This window comes from Brienomyrus brachyistius, chromosome 17 (genome assembly GCF_023856365.1).
Source record: "Brienomyrus brachyistius isolate T26 chromosome 17, BBRACH_0.4, whole genome shotgun sequence".
Classification (NCBI taxonomy): domain Eukaryota; kingdom Metazoa; phylum Chordata; class Actinopteri; order Osteoglossiformes; family Mormyridae; genus Brienomyrus; species Brienomyrus brachyistius.
The window spans coordinates 23060722-23080010 of NC_064549.1; the positions used below are offsets into that span (position 1 = coordinate 23060722).

Consider the following 19289-nt stretch of genomic DNA (forward strand, 5'->3'; position numbering starts at 1 on the left):
TTAACTTAACCTACATAGCACATTTATATCTCTTCGTATATAATAGATGTAAGGTCATTTTAATAACTTTTCATATTTTGAATAGCACACTGCACTAGTATTAAATGCTGTCGACGAAAAAGAGGTATTTGCTAGTTATCATTTTAATATTTCAACACTGACAGGAAGTGTATTTTTTTCCTTCTTAAGACAATTACCTTAGCTGTGTTCATAGATCATAATTTCCTGATTCGTGAATCTGGACACAGGCGTTATACTCCGCTACCGATCTCGTACAGAAAATAACTGTTAGTAACGTAGGTATGACCCATTACGAAGAGGTTGATGTCCACGGATATGATGAATTTAACGAAGCAGTATCAGACAGGAAAGGCAAAGACATATTCGCATATTTCTCCGGCGATAAAGACGCGAATGGGAAAAGCTGGTGCCCAGATTGTGTGAAAGGTATTGTTTGCACGTTATTCCTCATTTTTATATGGCTGGTGCTGTGAACGTCTTTCCTGAATTTTTTGAAGTTCTCTCTGATGTATTCGTTTAATTAGAAGGAAGCATGACAAATGATTTTTCTGCCAAGATTCAACGCAACAAGTGGAATTATACAACCCATTTTGTATCGAGTAGTTAATAAATAACACGAACTTAAGACTCATAGACCCACCTGGCAGTATAATGTCACTGCTTTAATTGCTAGGTGGTAATGCTGGAGACCGAGGCTTGTTGTATTTGTGTTACCTGCTGTCGATTACCCGTAGCGGAGCCAGTGGTTCGAAGAGAGCTGCGCCACCTTCCAGAAGGATCCGTCTTCATTTACTGCCAAGTCGGAGATCGACCTTAGTAAGTAAACGCAAATATGCCTATGAACATTCATAGGCGTCAGCTTGTGGATACAAGCCATAAGGATGATTGGTTTCATTTTTACTGTTTTCTTCTTGGTCATAACCTTCCAGGGTTGTGGGGGGCTGGAATCTGTAAAAGTGAGTATAGGACACAAGGCAGATGTACATCCAGGACTGGATGCCATTTCATCACAGCACGTAGACATATAGCCACACTCTGCTTGCAATATAGAGACCCCCTTAAGCCTAACTGCAAGTGTTTGGAGTGTGAGAGGAAACGGGGGTATGCAGTGGATACCTGTCAGATGCGGCGAGAGCAGGCCGACTGCACTTATACACGCACAGGGGCAGGATTTGAACCTGCAGCCCTGACACTGACAGTGTTAGCCTCCCTGCCGATCCCTCATAACAACCATGACCACCAAATTACATTTTTTAATTGAGTCATAATATACAAAATGCAGTACTGTGCAGATTTATGGTAATGAGAGTGAAATAGGGATTCAAGTGTTTGTACTTTAGACCGTACAGATATGGCTGCCTTTTCATTTTACACAACACTCCTCGTTTTCCCAAACTAGCTGGAAAGATTCCAGCAATGAATTTAAGAAGACGCTGAAGCTCAGCGCTGTTCCCACCCTGCTGCGCTACGGCACAGTGAGTCTGGCGCGCTCTTGTCACCCTCTCGGGGCCATTGGCACTTGCTGTCTTTTGAGAAGTTTGCAGACACAAGGCTCGTCTTCTGCTGTTAGCGATAGCTCGTTAGCGTGCGCACACCTGAGTGTCCCTGCCTTTCCGTTTTAGCCCCAGAAACTTGTGGAGGACGAGTGCTTCAGGTCGGACCTGGTGCGGATGATGTTCACCGAGGACTGAAGGCTGTTTCACACTACCCTCCTTCACACAGCCCCCTAAAAAAGACACAGCATTAGCCAAAGACACTGCTCCCCCCAATGCCTTAAAATTCAGAAACACCTTCCCATTTTCATGATTTTGCTGTCCTACCACCTTCCCCTGACCAGGAAAAACTTTTCTCATCATTGTGTTTTATTTTAATGGCTTGGAGTCAGAGATGGTCCCTTTGTCAACTTACACTGTCAGATGGAAACAGTTTAATATATTGTAATGTGTCTGCCAAAATCTGTTTTGGTCTTTACCTTCCCATCCTACCATCAAGGCTTTAAACATTCCTGTGAGGTGTCTTGTACTAAAGTGTCTGTAGATGGCATTTAAATTAATAAATGGTGGCGTTGTGTGAAGTGAATTATGTGTTCTGCTTGTTTTCTCTAGGTAAAATCCACTCTCTCTCTGCTTTTTGGATTGTCCATATTATCCTTGCACACACACACATGTTGTGTTGTTTGCCGTATTGTGGCGCCAGAATGATATCTATCATCTATCTTGCAGAAGCTTTAATGTATAGAAACTTGATACCAAAGGTTGCCTCAGTTCCCCTTAAAAACATTAACTGTAACAAAAAAGGAAACCTGTAATTATGTATTTTGATCAGGAGATGGCACCCTTTCCTTTTCAGTGAGTCATGCTAAACAATTGGAATTTTCTCCCTGGTTTTATGATTGCATAAATATTAGGATTATACTAAGAAACAGCTGTTCGCAATTTGACAAATTATCTACCCAATTGTTTCACAATAAGTTAAAGAAATGGACCTATTGTTGGCCTACGAAATAAGCAAAATGTTAACGGGCAAAATCAATCTGGGAATAACTATAAATTATTACATACATTCTCAATTTCGCTAAAATAATAATTAAAGCTAAAACGTAATAAAAACCCGACATCCTGTTAGTGTAGCCGTACCTCCATTCACACAGAACAGGCGCTGTTTCGCGCTCCCTTCGGCACGCCGTTCCGCCTCTCCAGGCGTTACGGCGCAATGGCGCACTTTGGAACACAGGTGTCGCTACAGAGCCGTTAGCTTCGCCGGCCAGCCGGGGGAGCCGAGCCGGCTGGAAACTACAGTGAGTCGCATTCCTTAACAGCACACATTGGAGGAGACTGCAGGCACTCGCCGCACACACTATACACACACACACACACGCGCGCACACTCCACGCTTTGCTTTTTTTGTCCAAGGAGCTGAAACAAGGGGAAGTGGGCGTCTTGGATTCCTGCTGATATCTCAAATTTGATTTTTGTATTTTTAAATTATTCTTAATTGTTTTGTGGAGGAAGCACACACGGATATTATCACGATTTGATTGTGGGATCTCCAGCTGCGATGTCGGAGTTTCTGGTGAATCTGCTCGGGGAGCGGCTCGTCAACAGCGAGAAAGCCGAGGTAGATGTGCAGGCGCTGGCTGGCAAGCTGTCGTTGGTCGGGCTCTACTTCGGTTGCAGCTTAAACGGTCCCTGCAGACAGTTCAACGCCAGCCTGTGCGAGTTTTACGGCAAGTTCAAAAAATCGTCAGAACACAAAGACAAACTAGAGATCGTCTTCATCTCCTCCGATCAGGACCAGAAACACTGGCAGGAGTTCTTACAGGAGATGCAATGGCCGGCTTTGCCTTTTAAAGACCGACACAAAAAGGTAAGGACGCATGCACGGCTGTGGCAGTTAATTTTAAGGGTTTCCAGGTCTAAGAAAGAGACACTGTCACCGATCATAGCAAGTTTGATGAGTAGGTGCTGTAAGGATCTCGCTTCTTTCTGTTACAAGCTTTTCTTCCTGACTCCCAGAATAGAAGTTGACGGTAATAGTTATCACTAGTTATACTTATCACATGTGGTATTTTAGGATTCTTTTAAAATTGTAGCTTTTACTGTCGATGCACTATGTCAACATAACTCCCTTATAAGTGACCCACTTTTCATGGGCGGCAGAATTTGTTTGGGACTCTTATGTAGGCGCCCATAATAAGATATGACAAAATGAAAAGATAAATTATTAAGGCGCACGAATGGACGGTATTACTTTAAAATCCTGGAAGTACTTGGTGTCATGCAATGTGAAAACCTCGCTTCACACGTAAGGCCCGATTGCCCTTTGTCTGTACCAGAACCCCTACCCATTAAATTCGATCGTGAGAATGTAATACGGATGACTCGGTAATAATAACGTTATCAATCTTCATACAGAAATATAAAGGATGCTCTGCGTTGCTGGTCGAAGTAGTTTTATTTAGGAATATATTAATCGATCCATCTAAAATGTCATTTTAATATATTTAATATCTTGTTTATAGATAAGTTATCAGGTAATTTGGAACGTATTCAGATCATTTCAGTAGTAACAACGTGGTCGGTTACAACAGTAACGTTAAATGTTCATTTTAATTTGTATTGCGATCAACATTTATAGTTGTATGCCGCCAATTTAATACATTTAATTTGCTTAAAATCTTAAAATGCACATACATTTCCAAAACAAAGAGCCAGTCGATGTTGGGATGAGACATTTAGTATAAAATGTTACACTCAATCACATTTTGAACGATTCATTTCGATACAGAGAAACTTGATGTATATAATCTCTAATTTCATAATAGATTTAGTCATATTACAGAAAACGATTTGATTTAAAACAATTAACGAAATATGTCCCTTAAGCAACCCCTCTGACTACTAAAGAGATTCTTAAAAATGCCATTAGCTGCACTAAAATAATTATCAGCACAAAATGTTTAAATGCGGGTTTGATACAGGAACATCTTAAAAATAAAACGTCTAAATTAAGATCAGAATAGTACAGCTGTAGCAGACGATATAGCATGACGTCAAATTGTCTATCCGCCATAAAATTTAAAAACTGCAACAAACCAGTTACATTTTTATTATTTTGGGTAAAATGTTCGTTAAAATTATTATTTTGAATTTTTGTGAGAATTCACGATGTTGAAGGGTTCGTTTCATATTTGCAAAGCGCCGCCACCGTCCCCAGCAGTTCATTGCTTACACACGGCCATTGTAATTCGATGATCTGTGATTGATAGTATTAATAATAATCTTTTTTTTCCCCCTAAACTGTAATGCGCTTAGTTAGTCTTAAATGGCAAATTGCATTCAAGACTTTGGCTCCTAACAGGATTAATTCCTCTTTTCCCGCACGAATTCCTGCAATCAGTATGAACGACATTGTACGAGTCTCACACTGTATACTATGATTATGTAAGTAATTACCCGTCCGTGACGTTTAAGTATCAGGGTCATATATTTTGCGGAAATCGCTCAAAAATGTCTAAGTATGTTAACGAAAAAAATGTTTTCCTATATGCATAAAACATAGGGCTAAATCCATAAGCAAATCGAATGGTATATATATATATATATATATATATATATAAATATATATATATATATATATATATATATATATATATATATATATATATATATATATAATAGTCTGGCCTCTGTTCTCTCCTCTGCGTACTGGTGACATTGTTCTGATAGTTTTTCATGACGGTTCTCAGGCTTACGCAAGTGGGCCTCTGTTAAATGACTTCACAGCGGGTGAACCTTGGATATTCTGTTCCATGGGCTCTGATTTTCCCATCCGTACCTGTGAGCTGGTGTCCATGTTGGTCTTTCCAGCACTGCCGCCCCAGCCCAGCATGCATAGTGTGTCTGCCCGGCAAACTGCCGTTTCCTTTTGTATTTATTATTTTTTAATGCACATGCCCAATGTATGGTTGGGGATTGAAAGTGGAGGTGCATCTGTGCTTAATGTGAAGTGTAATCCTGGAGCTACTTTGCGTGTGTGTGTGTGTGTGTGTGTGTGTGTGTGTGTGTAAGCAGGTATACCTTACCTTATGGGGACACTATGTCCCCACAATATGATGAATACCTGTTTTTTTCCCCTTATGGGGACCAGTTGAAAAATGCCAAAACTCTTGTGTTTTGCTTGGTTACTTATGGTTTTGGTTAGGGCTGGGTAGGGGTTAAGGTTGTCATCATTAGCGTTAGCATTTTTCCCATAAAGATATGTTTACCCGGCGTGTGTGTGTGTGAATGTGTGTGCGTGCGTGTGTGTGTTTGCGTACACGTTGATCACTGTCGGTCTCTGAGTGCGCCTGCTGGTGCACACTGGAGTCGACCTGCTCTGCCCCAGCCAGCTGGCATCCCCCTGTTCCCCATTCACTACTGGCAGCACTACTTTTCATGGGGGGGGGGGGGTGATGCATCATATTGCATTTCAGATGTCTCTGAAAAATGACCAATAGTGAAAAGCAAAATCCACTGGGGGCTTGTTTTGACCTGAAACCAAAGATGGGGTGGTCACATGATCAGTAGAAATTCTCCTGCATGTCTGAGGACTGAATACAATAATTCATATTGCTGGTTCTTAAGGGGTCACATGGGAGGGAGGGGGGGGGGGCGAGGCCTGCGGGGCATCGCAGCAGTGGGTACTGCCGTCCCGTGACATCCCATGCCATCCAACGCCGCAGCCGGACAGGATAAATAGTTTGGGTTCCAAGAGAAGCCTGTTTCCTGCAAGATACGAGGGATTCCGATAATGTGTCTCCTCCCCCCCCCCCCCCCGCTCCAGTTGCAAATGCCCCCCCAGTCCTTACAGATGTTATTTTCCCGTGAGCTGTTAGGGAATTAGTGTAAGGGGGCTGCTTTCCGGCTATCCGAGGATTCGTAATGAGTTGCAGGTTTCGATGATGGCTTATTACTCTACTTTGGTGTTGGAATGTTGGATGGTGTCGGGGGGGGGGGTAGATGATGTGCCACGGCACTGGGCAGGCCGGTTTTCCAAGCCATCACACCCCCCGCCGGCAACATGACAACACGTGCCAGGCTGGACGTGTGCGTGACCCTCACCGTTGGACCCACGGCTGCTGGTTCCCATGAAGCCTGTTTCCATGGGAGGTGTCACCCAGCTCTGCGTCCGGCCCGCCTGAGTGCCACCACATGCCACTCCGTTGACGGCTTCCTGGAAAGTCGCTGGCCGCCTCGCTGATCCCCCACCCCCCTCGCTGTCTGTATCCCTAAGAAATGGGAGGGGCATGGAAAGGGGGCCGGCCTGGTTACCATCTGACATGGCTGCCATGAACGGATTCTGCTTACTCATAACTGATAGAAGAATACTGCCGGCATGTGTGTCCTACCTGCTCGCGGGGGAACAGCTGTGTCTGAGCTGGAATGCAGTTTCCTGCCCCTCTGTAGTTTCGCAGAAAGCGCCTGTTTTATATCAGATGTAGCTTTATAGATTTTTATTGGCTGTGTGCTTATGGCCCCTGACTTCTCTGGAATATCCCCGCCTCTATGTGGTCTATATGGTGCAAATGGCCTGTCAGCTGTAGGGCTTCGAACATAAATCCTGTGCTAAAGACTCGGGATTGTGTGTGTTTCGGGATAGGGAAGGGGTGTGAAACTGCTGCACCCGATTCCCTGTTGTCGAAAAACTGATCTCCCTGGTCCATTTCGTGCTCAGTTTTACAATCGGGCATTCGCAAGGGCCGCCGTGTGCCGGACCTTGGTCCCACTGCAGTCAAACTGTGACCACTGGATTTTATATTCTCTAGTACGTGTCGTATGCTGGGCCTTGGTTTCGGTGAGTCGCTCATTGGAAGGAGGTTGTATGGGATATTTGGTTTGGATAGGGTAATGTGTATTTTTGGTTTTGGTGTGCGGTAAAGTCAAGTCTGACTCCACTTGAGTTTCATACATGTTTTCTGAAGGCCTTGACGTAAGATGCGGTCGCCCGCAGTGACAGGCATGGTGACCTGTCTGCTCGGGGATGGGAGCGGAGGTGAGGGCATCTCGGGGCGGCCTGGACGCCATGCCGCGTCTCTCCAGTCCAGAAAGGCACAGTCTGCAAATCCGTTATTTGCAGGTAATTAATAAATCTCCTGCATTTTTGTCCAAAGGGTGCTTCCAGGCCTCATTCTGTAGTGGCCCCCCCGAGGTGACCCTGGAGGTGCGGTGGGGTGAGTGGGGGGTGATCCCTCCACCTGCCAAGGGAGTGTGACCGCGTGTTGGGCCTCCTCGCTGGTACTGCCATACATGTCTGCATTAGAGCGGGTGCCCAAGTGAGGCCTGTAAATCAAGCAGGGCTTTCGGCCAAGTCAGCGTGATCCCCTGTAACCCACCCCCCCCCGGAGCGGGGAAGCCTGCAGGCCCGAGCTGTGCTGTCTTTGCTTCGCTCATGTGTCCTCGTGTGGCGCACAGGCAAGGTGTCTGTTGTCGACCGCTATTTATTTATTCATTTTAAACTCGCGTTGGAGTACTAAGCAAATTCACGTTTGGCACTCATGCCTTGTGAGGCTGAACTCTGACCCCTGACTCTCGCTCCTGGCTGTTGGTGTGTCTCCGGGGAAGGACATGCAGCTCAATCTGTCCTCACCTTTTTTGGGAAGTCCCAAAGTGGTGAGCTGTGTGCTGAGTGTTTTGGGGGGAGGATGGGGGTCCTTCGGGCTGTCGGAGCCCCCGGGGTCGATGGTACCACACAGACGCTTCAGGCCGCCCACCCCCCAGCCGGTGTGCCGGTGCCGCAGTCATTGCTTGGCGTCCGTCCTGGGGCCGTACTGGGGGCAATGTCGTGCCATTTGTGGTGCAGCTGTGGGGGGGGGACAGTCCCTCCACCCGATGTTTGATGGAGGGACTGCAGCCAGACACCTGCTGTGCGGTCACTGGGTCCAGGGGGGGGGCGGGGGACACACGAGAGCGAAATTGGCATGGGCCAGCCTCTCTGCTCACTCGGGGCTTGTTTTACACACCCCCCCCTTTCCCCTGGGGACAGCCTGACTATCAGAAGCAGCAGCAGAGTCGCGCGCCTCCCGAATCCGTCCACACCAACACTGACCAGTTTCCCAGAGACCTGAGTAGCTCGCCGTACGGCCGGCCAGAGCTCCACCCCGCCTGGTCTCATGTTGCTGGATGCCTCGTGGGTTTCTTTTCCTTCCACTTTTTAAGCTCCTTCCCAAGATTCCTCCAGGCCGAATTTCTCAAAAACGGATGATTCAGCAGACCGCCTGAGTGACTCCCAGCACGTGCACATGCTCATAGCGTGATCGTTTCCTTGCTTACTTAAATCCGATTGCTTAAGTGATCGATCTTCTGCTGCTTAGTTACTTTGCTGTTGGAAGGAATGTGGTGCAGTGCTGTGGTGTGCAACACCCACAGAGAGGCCTCTGTCCCTCTGGCCCGCACGCATCCCCTCGCTGTCCGTTCCTCATTAGGTGAACTCTGGATGTCAGCCAATATTTGAAATTAAACCTAATTTTTTCAGTTCATTCATATTACCTAACTGCCTAGTCAGTGAATCATTTACATATTGTGTAGTTAGTGTGTAGACTCTTTTCCGGTAATGCAAGGTGTTCCTAAAACAATTGGATTTCAACAGCTCCTTCAGGGGCTCATCGGTGACATGACTCTGCCGACTGTAGGATTTGAACCAGCGACCTTCTGAGCACAGGCACAGCGTCCCAACCCGCGGAGTTACACACCCTTGTTTATTTAAAAACATTTGTTATGTTACCAGCAGGATTTTAAAATACAGTTTCCCAGTTTAGTCCATCGTAATATGTAATATTAGCTAGCTAACTAACTTGGCAAGTCTGTTAGTCAGTGAGATGGTGAGGCTGTAAGCTGGTTGTCCCTGCTGGGCTGGAGTCTCACCCCCCCCTCCACATACAGGGCTTTCCTCAGTCCGGGTTTCCCGCTGACCCTACGCTGCCCTTAATGCACGACCATGCAGGGTGTAGCTGCCTGCTTCCTGTTTGGTTAAGTGGTGTGTTTGAAGTGGGGGGGGGGTGGTGACACAGGATCAGAGCGGCAGGATGGCAGGAGAGGACCACAATGGGACCTGAGCTGGCCGGCACCACTTCAACCTGCCCCCTGCTGTGCTGGCTGGTTCTGTGTGCTGAGGGGGGGGGGGATTGGACATGTCTGTAGCATTCCAGTGTACCAGGGTGGGCTGGGGGGCGGTAAGGTCAAAAATAGCAGGGGTCTGTAAGTCAGCAGGAGAGGACCTGGGTTAGGGGTTAGGTTTCACTGAGGAAACATGAAGGCAAATATTTAGAATTATGATTATCTAAGACGCCCCTGCCCCCCTGCGTGCCGGTTTGCCCATTTGCGGGGTGGATGCTGAGTGCTGAAGAGGTGCTGGAGCACGGTGTCATTAGGCCCCTCTCTGGTTCTCTCCCTATCATCTCCAGCCTTCTTCAGCACACATTTCAGCAGGAAGTTCCTAGGTCCAAGCCAGGCTCTCATTTCAGGAGGCTTAGCGCTAATTAGCAAGTCTCTGGCCATGGAGCTTCTGGGGGTTTACAAATGACCCCTCACCCCTCTGACCTCAGGGCTGTTTTTAAGACACCCACCTTCCTCTTCTGCTGGGGGGGGGGTCCCCTTAATCTTTCGCACCTGGGTGATGTGCGGAGCTGACTGTATGTATCTGCAGACTGCTGGGGCACATCGAAGATCAGAAGGGCATTAGGATCTGCAGTCTAGAATCACTTGTCTTGAACACCCCCCCCCTTGAGTGGGAGGGGCTCGGTCCCTCAAAATTGGGGATACAAGGGATCTTGCTTTTTTAAAATCCAGTCACTTTGCCAGGCAGCAGGTACCCTTTTGTCTTAGGCAGCGGATCGGATCCATGGCTGGAATCGTGTTCCGGGGGGGAGAAGGCTTGGAGGTCGGTCATGGGCCTTGTTTTGGATGACTTTGGTAAGACATGCAGCGGCGATCTCCATGGATCTCTGTGAAGAGCATGGAATCCGATTAAAGCCGGTGGTCTGGAAGCAAGAGGCGGGATGTGGCTCAGCAGGGGGCGACACTGTGCCTGTGATCAGAAGGTTGTCGGTTGTTGGCAGAGTGATGTCACTCTTGGACCTTTGGGCAAAGGCCTAAGGTCAAACGCTTTCTCAGATGTACGTCGTATTGGAGGAAGGCTTCTGCTGAGTAAACAAGCTCTGGCTGCTTAAGACACGTACTGGTCGTGATCGTCCGGGCCATGTGACTGCTGTGTTTCCCGTAGCCAGTCCCCTTCCAGCCTCTGTGCTCACATTCTCCATGTCCTTGAGTGACCTTGTGAATTCTGAGGTTGTCTCTCTCTCATCATACGATCCCAGCGGATGCCGTGCTGGTCAGGGATTGCGCTACTCGCCTCTCCTGATATCCCCCCCCACACACACACACACACACACACACATATACAATACGTGTATCGCTAAGTCCAGCCACGGTTATAGCCCGATTACACCATTTAATCAGACTACTGCCCTAGTCCCAGTATACGTACATGGGAGGGGAATTGATTTATTGACAGAAGTATGTCAGACTCCGTTGCAGTAGGTGGCGATATGGGTCCGTTCAGCTTGTTAGTATCGGTTGACCCATTACATCACAGATATGAAATAACATTAATAATAAGGGACGCGTGGACAGGAGGAGTGACACAAGCCTTAAGTGCGAGCTGGTCGGAAGAACAGATGCAACAGGATCAGGATCAGGATCAGGATGGCATAACAAGAAATAAAGTGTCTTGTATAATATACCATGACAGCACGGTACTGGAGGTTTTTCAAATATTGTAATGTGATTTTGTTGTAATAAATATTGGGGTATTTGTGAAACAAATAAGGAGTCTAGCATTAATTCCTCACAAACCCGTCTAAGACTGATTTAAACAGCAGGGATGAAAATTATTATTATTGTCTGCAGCGCTCGTGCAAAAGTAATATTGCAAAACTTGCTATGTTATTTTTCCTATGACAGAGTAAAAATGTTTTAGCGAGACTTCATCTCCCTGCGCTATAATATCTGTATCAAATTAAGGATGATAAGCCTGATTTTAACCTAGCCGACAAACCATGTAAGAACTGGATGTGCTTAACATGGTATCAATATCGCATGTCGTGCAGTCCTACTGCAGCCATTTTTCGAATTCAGTGCCTCGCGTTGCGATGTCATTCGGCACCAGTTTTTACATCAGTGTAAAACCGGCACCTTGAAGTACCGTTCTTTTGGTACCTTCTTGAAGTACCAAAAGTACGGTACCCGGTGTGGTGGAAAGGCGCCCTTTAGCTGAGCGTTGAATTGGACAGCCTTGGTCAGGCTTGGTACATTTCGTACATGCTGCACGCTCTCTGCTATGCTCCTAGCTTCTTCTGTTACTTTCAGGTCAAAGCCCGGGGGGGGTGGGGTGGACTGTGGAGCATGTGCCTAGGCCAGTTTGAGTCCTATTTAATGTATCCATGCAGGAGTAAATAGACTCCCATTCCCATTTTCTGGGTGTCTTAGTCAAACTAAGAGAAATTCGGTTTAGTACAATTTCAGTTAGACTGACATGTTTACATGCACTTTAAAAGTCCGGTTTTAGTCGGACTAACACAATTCAATTTCCTTAATGTGCATGTAAACGTGCTGACACACACTGAAGGGGGGTAATTATAATTCTGCCCCATGTGTCATTTTCATCTAGCTGGGGAGACAGGGCCAAACACTGGGGTGTCTCCCCACACCTGCGTCCTGGAGGTGTGTAATTACCTTGCCAGGGGGGGCACATTCGTAACCTGATATGCTCGGGTACAGCAGCCCCCTGCTTTGTGGGTTAAAATGAATCCTCCCACCCCCCAGCTTAGCAGAAGGAGGGAGTACGAACACTGCAGGGGGGAAACTTGAACCTTTCTGTTTACAGCATCTGAGCTTTTTAAAATGAGTTCCTTGTGATTACATAGTGGTGTGATGACATGCAGTGTGCAGAAACTTCAGGCTCTGGAGGGAGAGAGGAAAAGGAGAATGAGACAGAATATGCATATGAGAGACTGGAAGAGTAGTGGGTGTGTTGTAGAGCGTGTCACATGCAGGGGGGAGCTGGGAATTCACCGTGAGGAGGCTCGGCTGCGTGAAAATGCAGACCACGCTTTGTGTCGTGGTGCCGAACACACCTGGCGTCAGAGCGGTCAGAGCAGGGCGACGCCGTGTCTTGAAAACCGTCAAACTCTGTCTGATAGGAGGCCAAAGAGTTTCCCCTTTCCGTGTTTAATTCTGCCGCGAGCTCTGTGTGTGTCGCCTGTCTCTATAGCGACGGAGTTTAACGTGAAGCTCCTGTGGCGCTCCGTCCTGTCACCGCGCTGACGGGAAGCGCTGCATGTGCCAACTCGACGGCACCCGGAGCCCCCACTGTGATGTCGGTGTGGAATGAAGCTGAATATCATGGGGTGGGGGGGGGGGGGGTACAGTAGCAGCAGCTGGGAGCTCGTTAATGCTTCATACTTTCTTTTTTGTAATGCAGATGGAGAGATTTTAAACAGCCAACTTCAGGACCAGGAAGCGACGGCCAATTAGAGAGCAGCGCGAGCTCCGGTGTGTTTGTTTAATCGCCTGGCGGCGGCAGCGTTTCGAGATGCGAGAATGCGGACTGTGAGAACCCGCATGCTGCTTTTACTGCTGAGCCAGGGGGCCAGCCAGTGGGAAGGGGGGTGGGTCAAATTAAGCAAGTTTAGGAGGTGGTCACCCCCCCCCCCCTCCACCCCCTGCTGTGACATTATCTTACCTTCATTGTTTTGGCCTCGGGGCATTTGTTTTTTTTTTTTTTTTGGGGGGGGGGGGGGGGGGTTGAGGGCATGTTAAATGAAAGGCTTTCTCCCCTGGTAGCAGCATGGGAGGTGGCCTCAGTGGGAGGGATGGTGTGTTCACTGCTCACATGGAGGCTCGCTCATCCGTCCTTTTGTTTTGTTATTTTGTGTAATTCAGGTTGCACAATTAACCAAAATGCCCTGCAGTTCATACCAGGTTGTGCAAATGAAATGGACTATTTTTTGTAACCTCTAGAAGACTGAAACGGCAGGGACCCTCTCTGGACAGACTCGTTCATCGCCTTAACTGCCACACCCCCTACTGGCCATACGTCATGGACCTGTACTGTGTGGCTCTGCTCTCGTCACAGTGCCGAACGTTCCCTTTTGGTTGCCGTCCTGTTAGGTGGGGGGGTTAAGCGCCAGCGTGAACGGCTGGAACGTTCCTCGTGCGATTGTAGTGTTATCTGCATCCTGTTTGCCTGGAATGCCATTGTTTGGGGTTCACGGGATTTCCTGCACGCTCAAGCGACTTTGGGGCATTATGTCCTTGGGCTCGCCCCCTGCAGCACAGTGCTTTGCGTGTCATTTCCTGCTGTCCCCGAGTGTGGCGCTGGGGTCTGTCCCCCCTCCCCAGGAGGACAGGGGAAGCCTTCCTGCCTGGAATGTCGGCTCCTGCCAAACCAGGTCTTTTTTTATTGTTCCTTTTGTTTCTATGGTCTAATAAAGGCTACAGTCAGAGTTGGAAATATGCAGTAAAAGTCCTACTGGGAGGGAAATGAGAAGGAGTGAAAGGAGAGGAGGAAAAGAGAGGGAGCCAGAGTATACGTGCGTGTGTGTGTGACAGAGGTCTTTGGCATTTCCCATCATGCACTGCTGCTTTCCGCCAGGTGTTGAAGCTGCTGTGATTGTGTTGCGGCTTACGGATCGTAAGCCGCTCTTCCTGTTGGGTTACGGCGTCACTAAAACCCCTTCATTTAGGTTTAAGCAAACTGCATTTTGTGTAAAAGTAATGATGTCCTACAGGCAGGAGACTGGTGTTATGGTGTCATCGTCGTCCTTAAAATGCCTGAGTCCTCATATTCTGATCTCTGTAGGGCTGGGATGGCATTAAAAAAAAAAAACAGCCCTGAGTTTCGGGGTCCCACATGTCCCCCTACTCTCGCTGGGAAAAAGGCCCAGTGTGGCAGATGGCCGTTACAGCGCTGCCCCCACGGCCCGCGGGCGCTGTGAAGCTGGCCCTGTGTGAACGAGGCAGTGCTTTGTGGCCGTGCGGCATCTACAGCTGGCTGTTCAGTATTAACATTAGTCCTGTTTTTGCTGCTGATTCAGCCTTTATATCCTGCTTGCAGTTCCTGCTCATACCCTGAAAAAATAACATGCTGCCCCTGTGATTGGATTAGGGTGGAGGGGGTGGGGGGCCTCTGAAAACCAGTGTGGCTGGTTCTTTGGCAGGAATTCATAAAGACGGAGGCTGCCAGCTGACCTCTCTGCGTGTGCTGTCTGATCGTTTTAAAAGAAGCTTCTGGAAAGTGATCTTTTTAAGTTAAACATTCCCCCTTTGTTCCGATGACTGTGTATCCTCTTGCTATGTTGGGGTGGGGGGGGGGGGCGTGGAGGAGAGCTCCTGCGTATTCCAAAGGTCCTCGATTACAGGCTGCGTGACCTTATGGCCCCCAGCACCCCCCCCCTCCCCCCCCCACGCAGCCCGGCCACTTCCAGATCCTGTGAATCAGTGGTGTTCTTGCTGTGTGGAATTGTGCTGTTCTAGCCCAGATGATGAGATTCCACAGAGAAAGGAACACAGAGGGGTATTTTAACTGAGCGTTTGATGGGGGAGGGTGGGGGCGGTGTCTGCTGGAGGCGTATATTAGCGGTGGCAGCCTCTCTCTGATGGTCGTGTGATTGTCATGATCTGGTCATGTTGCGGTCATGTTCCTACCTTGAAGCACTTGCTGAAATGTAACCACCCAGCCCGCTTTGTTTGACTTTGCAGAAATGGCTTTAGCCCCAGAAATACACACTTGCCATTCCAGATTCTCCGGTTTTTATTACCTTTGTTACTGTTAAAATCGGGCTGCTGTTGGCCTGATACCTTCGATTACTGCTGACGCTCGTTCAAAAAGCTAAATTTTGAGCTACGCTATGCCATCATAGAGTTCCCTCTGAGATGTAGGGGGGGGGTGGAGTGGGTGGCGTGGCAGGGAGATTCCACAAACTGGCCATCCTACTTCTGGGACAGGCTCTTGGACCTGCCTGCTTAGTGTCTTCTTCTTAATGAGGTGCACATGGGGAGGGTCTGTAGGGAGCGTCTCATTGGTCATTCCACAGGACTGTACCATATTCCACATGTGGGGGGGGAGACCCTTCAGTATAGGTTGCTGTCTCTCAGCACTCATCCCCGTCGGGATCAGCACCGTCCATTTTGGGCCACCCTGAGTGTCAGGTGGCGTTGCCCAGTTCTGTGGAGGCGTCCTGTTATAGAGCCGTGCACTGAAGGCTGTGCTGTCACACTGCTCCGAATGGAGGGGTGGTAAAGTTTAATGGTCCGAAAGCCGGGCCCATTAAAAGGAAGCAGGGGAGGGGCAGTAGCCCCACTGAAGATTTATTGCCTCCCTGAGGTAAGGAGAGGTGCTTGTGTTTTTTTTTTTTTTTTTTATTTATTTATTTTTATTACACTACTCTTTTACTTTGTAGCACTTTGAGATTGCTAAAATATAAAGTGCAATACAAATAACCTTTATTATTATTATTTATTATTGGTCTACCCCAGACCCTGCCTGCCTCCTGTCTCTTTGCGAAGGGAAAATGAAAATAAAGAGATGGATGTAAGGATGAGTAAACCAACTAACAGACAGATGATGGAGAGAGAGATTTCTGCTTCCACTTTCTCTCCCGCTACTGGCTGAGACTCTTCCTCTTCCGTCTTTCTGCACCCATTTCCGTGTGCTGTGGAGATCGCTCATGGTCACAAGTGTAATTCTGGTAAGCTGGGTGGGCATGGGGCTGTGAATCTAGTGCCAGTAATTTGGGTTGGGGGGGGGCTGGTGTGTGTGTTTGTGTGTAAGCCAGTGCTCCCATCTCATAATCTGCTAGACTCTAATAATGGCCCCTCCTTTTATAATTTCTGCCCCCCCCCCCCCCCCCCGTCCTCATTCAGGCTTCCTGCGGAGGTCATGCCCCCCTGCTGCAATGTCAACATGGGTCCCCACCTGCTGTGTGTGTGTGTGTGTGTGTGTGTGTGTGTGTGTGTGGCCACGTTCGTGCATCTCGAGTGACTTTGCGTATCAGAGTCAGGCTTTGCGACCTGACGTCCTCGCTCGCCTCCGCCTAGGCTGTGTCAGTTTCCCTGCTCTGTTGCCATGCAGCAACCCCCCCCCCCCCCTTCTATAGAGCAGAAAACTGGATCTCATTGCGTGGAGCGATCACATACAGGGCCCTCGAGAGAGACCCAGAATAACTGCATGTGGGGGGGGGGGCGGGTAGCATGTAGTGCCACTCTGCTTGAGCTGGGCTTCATTCCGCTGCCTCACACACATGCTGCACACTCACAGTCCCCAGGTGTTTTCCAGTGGGGGGGCCAACACCACTCCAGCTACACCTCCATGCCGGGTCGCTGTACGGTCTGTCTGCTGTCTGCCCCTTGTTGGGTCGCCATGACGAACACCCCTCACCGGGTGTTATTTAAAAAGTTCCCCCTGACAGGCAGCTTCTTCCAGAGTGTATATCTTTTCACACACACACCCCCCCCCCCGTGTGTTTGTGTGTGTGTGTGGTGTGTGTGTGTGTGTGAGTGTGTGTGAGAGAGAGAGAGAGAGAGTTTTCTCTGGGGTCTGCAATCTTCATTTCTCATGATGGGGTGGGGTCTGGCAAACAAAAATAAACACAAGTGCTACAAGAAGCATACTGTTTATCACGCTGCTGTGACCATATGTCAGCGTGGGATTACGCCCCCCCCATCCTGCTGTTGGGCACAGTTCACACACACAGGGGTTAAGTCTCCCTTGCCCTTATGGGGCCATTTGACGGGCATTAGGGATTTACAAACATCAGTTTGCCTTCGTCCATTTCCTTTTTACCGTAGGTTCTTGCAGTTTCATTAGAGACATAATTACTGGTGCACTTAACCCTGTCCGGAACTAAATGCAGTTTCTGAAGGTGGGGGGGGATGAATCAGACTGTTGATTTGCTGTTAGTGTTTGACTTTTGGGGGGCTGGTGACAGTACCGTTTATAAAATCAGCCACCTTGCCTCTCAAGACTTTCCTGAAGTGGGTCCAGTGCAAACGCAAATGGACCCTTCCTGTATTGACCCGAGTCGGGGTCATTTGCGAGGACCTTCTGATCGATCTCTTTGAAATGGCCATTGTGATTTTTTTTTTTGTTTTTGCTGAAGGCTTCACTCAGTCATTCTGTGGAGCATTACACAGAGAAAAGGCAGAATCTGAGGAGCAAAGGCGTAGAAGGGATGACACCTCCAGCCCTTTGGGGGGCGCTACATTTTCCTGCTGCAGTATTTCTTATTACTGACCAGGTCTCTGTATCATCTCTTTTTGGAACCCCCCCCATCTCCCCCCAAATTTACCTTGTATCTCAAAAATCTGGGCACTGCATGGAAAGAATTATATTTAATGTCCATATTTCTTGGTTGGCAAAACTTTGCTTTTCTCTCTTGGTGAAGCTCTTTGGATATAATTTTTTTCCTGTGACATGCTGTTATCCCATACAAAAGATCTGGCTGGGCTGAAAGGGGGCCAGACAGCTGACCAGACGGCCTTACCTTCATGGTCTGTTCGGGTATGTTTTGAAAAAGCTGTTGCCTGATGCTTGATTCTAGGAGGAAGCATTCTCCTGGGTAAGGGGTGGGACTTAGGGCTCATGTCTGTGCTCTCTCAGCTGCTCGGCTGGAGTAAAACAAGGTCCAGGGACCCGAGACTCGTCTAGGGACGGATGGCTGTGCGTGTGTGGATGGCTGTGCATTGGTGGATCACCGTGTCTTTGCCCTCCTCTAAGCTGTGGCAGCAGTATTTGTAGGTGTCTGTTACTTATCCTTCGTTTTTCCTTGGGGCTTGACTCAATTTTCTCTCCTCCGCTGCCCCAACATCACTCACACACGCTCACAGAAGATGGATCACAGGCCCCATTCAGCTGAGCTTGGTCCCCAGTGTTTCTAGGTAACGGCACAGGGAACAAAGAGGAAAAAGTGCAGAAAAGGGAGCCGGGGAGAACTGGCATGTTCCCGGGGCCCCGGCGAGGCCTCATGAGCGAAGGGACATTTATTAGTCTTTGCCGTGTCAGACTCTTGGACAGAGAGCTGTGAGCCTCTGAGGAAATGTGTGTGTGTGTGTGTGTGTGTGTGTGTGTGTGTGTGTGTTTGTGTGTGTTTAATGGGGCTCTGTATTAATTTGGTGTTCTGTCATGGGGGGGGGGTTACCTTTGAGGATAAATACAATGGCTTTCAGGATGTGTTCACTTTGGCGTTTGAGAGAGGGGGTGTATGGGGGGGTTAAAACAATAACTGTTTTTATTTCCTTTTTTTCTTTAAAAGATTACAGTGGTGCTGCGGTGCAGGGTTACGTGCAGAAGCCTTCCTTCTGTTTGTCTGGTTCCTGGGCACGCTGTTTGTCTGGTTCCTGGGCGCGCCGTTTGTCTGGTTCCTGGGCGCGCCGTTTGTCTGGTTCCTGGGCGCGCCGTTTGTCTGGTTCCTGGGCGCGCCGTTTGTCTGGTTCCTGGGCGCGCCGTTTGTCTGGTTCCTGGGCGCGCCGTTTGTCTGGTTCCTGGGCGCGCCGTTTGTCTGGTTCCTGGGCGCGCCGTTTGTCTGGTTCCTGGGCGCGCCGTTTGTCTGGTTCCTGGGCGCGCCGTTTGTCTGGTTCCTGGGCGCGCCGTTTGTCTGGTTCCTGGGCGCGCCGTTTGTCTGGTTCCTGGGCGCGCCGTTTGTCTGGTTCCTGGGCGCGCCGTTTGTCTGGTTC

The 19289-nt window shown here is 48.6% G+C and overlaps 2 protein-coding genes across 4 annotated transcripts in view; both read left to right on the forward strand.

Moving 5' to 3' along the window:
- On the forward strand, window positions 1–2100 carry txndc17 (thioredoxin domain containing 17). Its single transcript, XM_048980275.1, has 4 exons — window positions 1–447; window positions 756–837; window positions 1421–1496; window positions 1644–2100. The coding sequence occupies exons 1-4, from the start codon at window positions 303–305 to the stop codon at window positions 1710–1712; spliced, it is 372 nt and encodes a 123-aa protein (XP_048836232.1). The 5' UTR covers window positions 1–302; the 3' UTR covers window positions 1713–2100.
- A 573-nt stretch (window positions 2101–2673) lies between these two features.
- nxn (nucleoredoxin) overlaps window positions 2674–19289 on the forward strand; it is a 38168-nt gene continuing 21552 nt past the window's right edge. Inside the window, exons 1-2 of one of the 3 annotated variants that reach the window (XM_048980271.1) lie at window positions 2674–2818; window positions 3313–3387. In XM_048980271.1, the coding sequence (XP_048836228.1) occupies window positions 3346–3387 (42 nt within the window). In that variant the 5' untranslated portion in view covers window positions 2674–2818; window positions 3313–3345. The other 2 variants (XM_048980272.1, XM_048980270.1) reach the window with 2 other exon arrangements.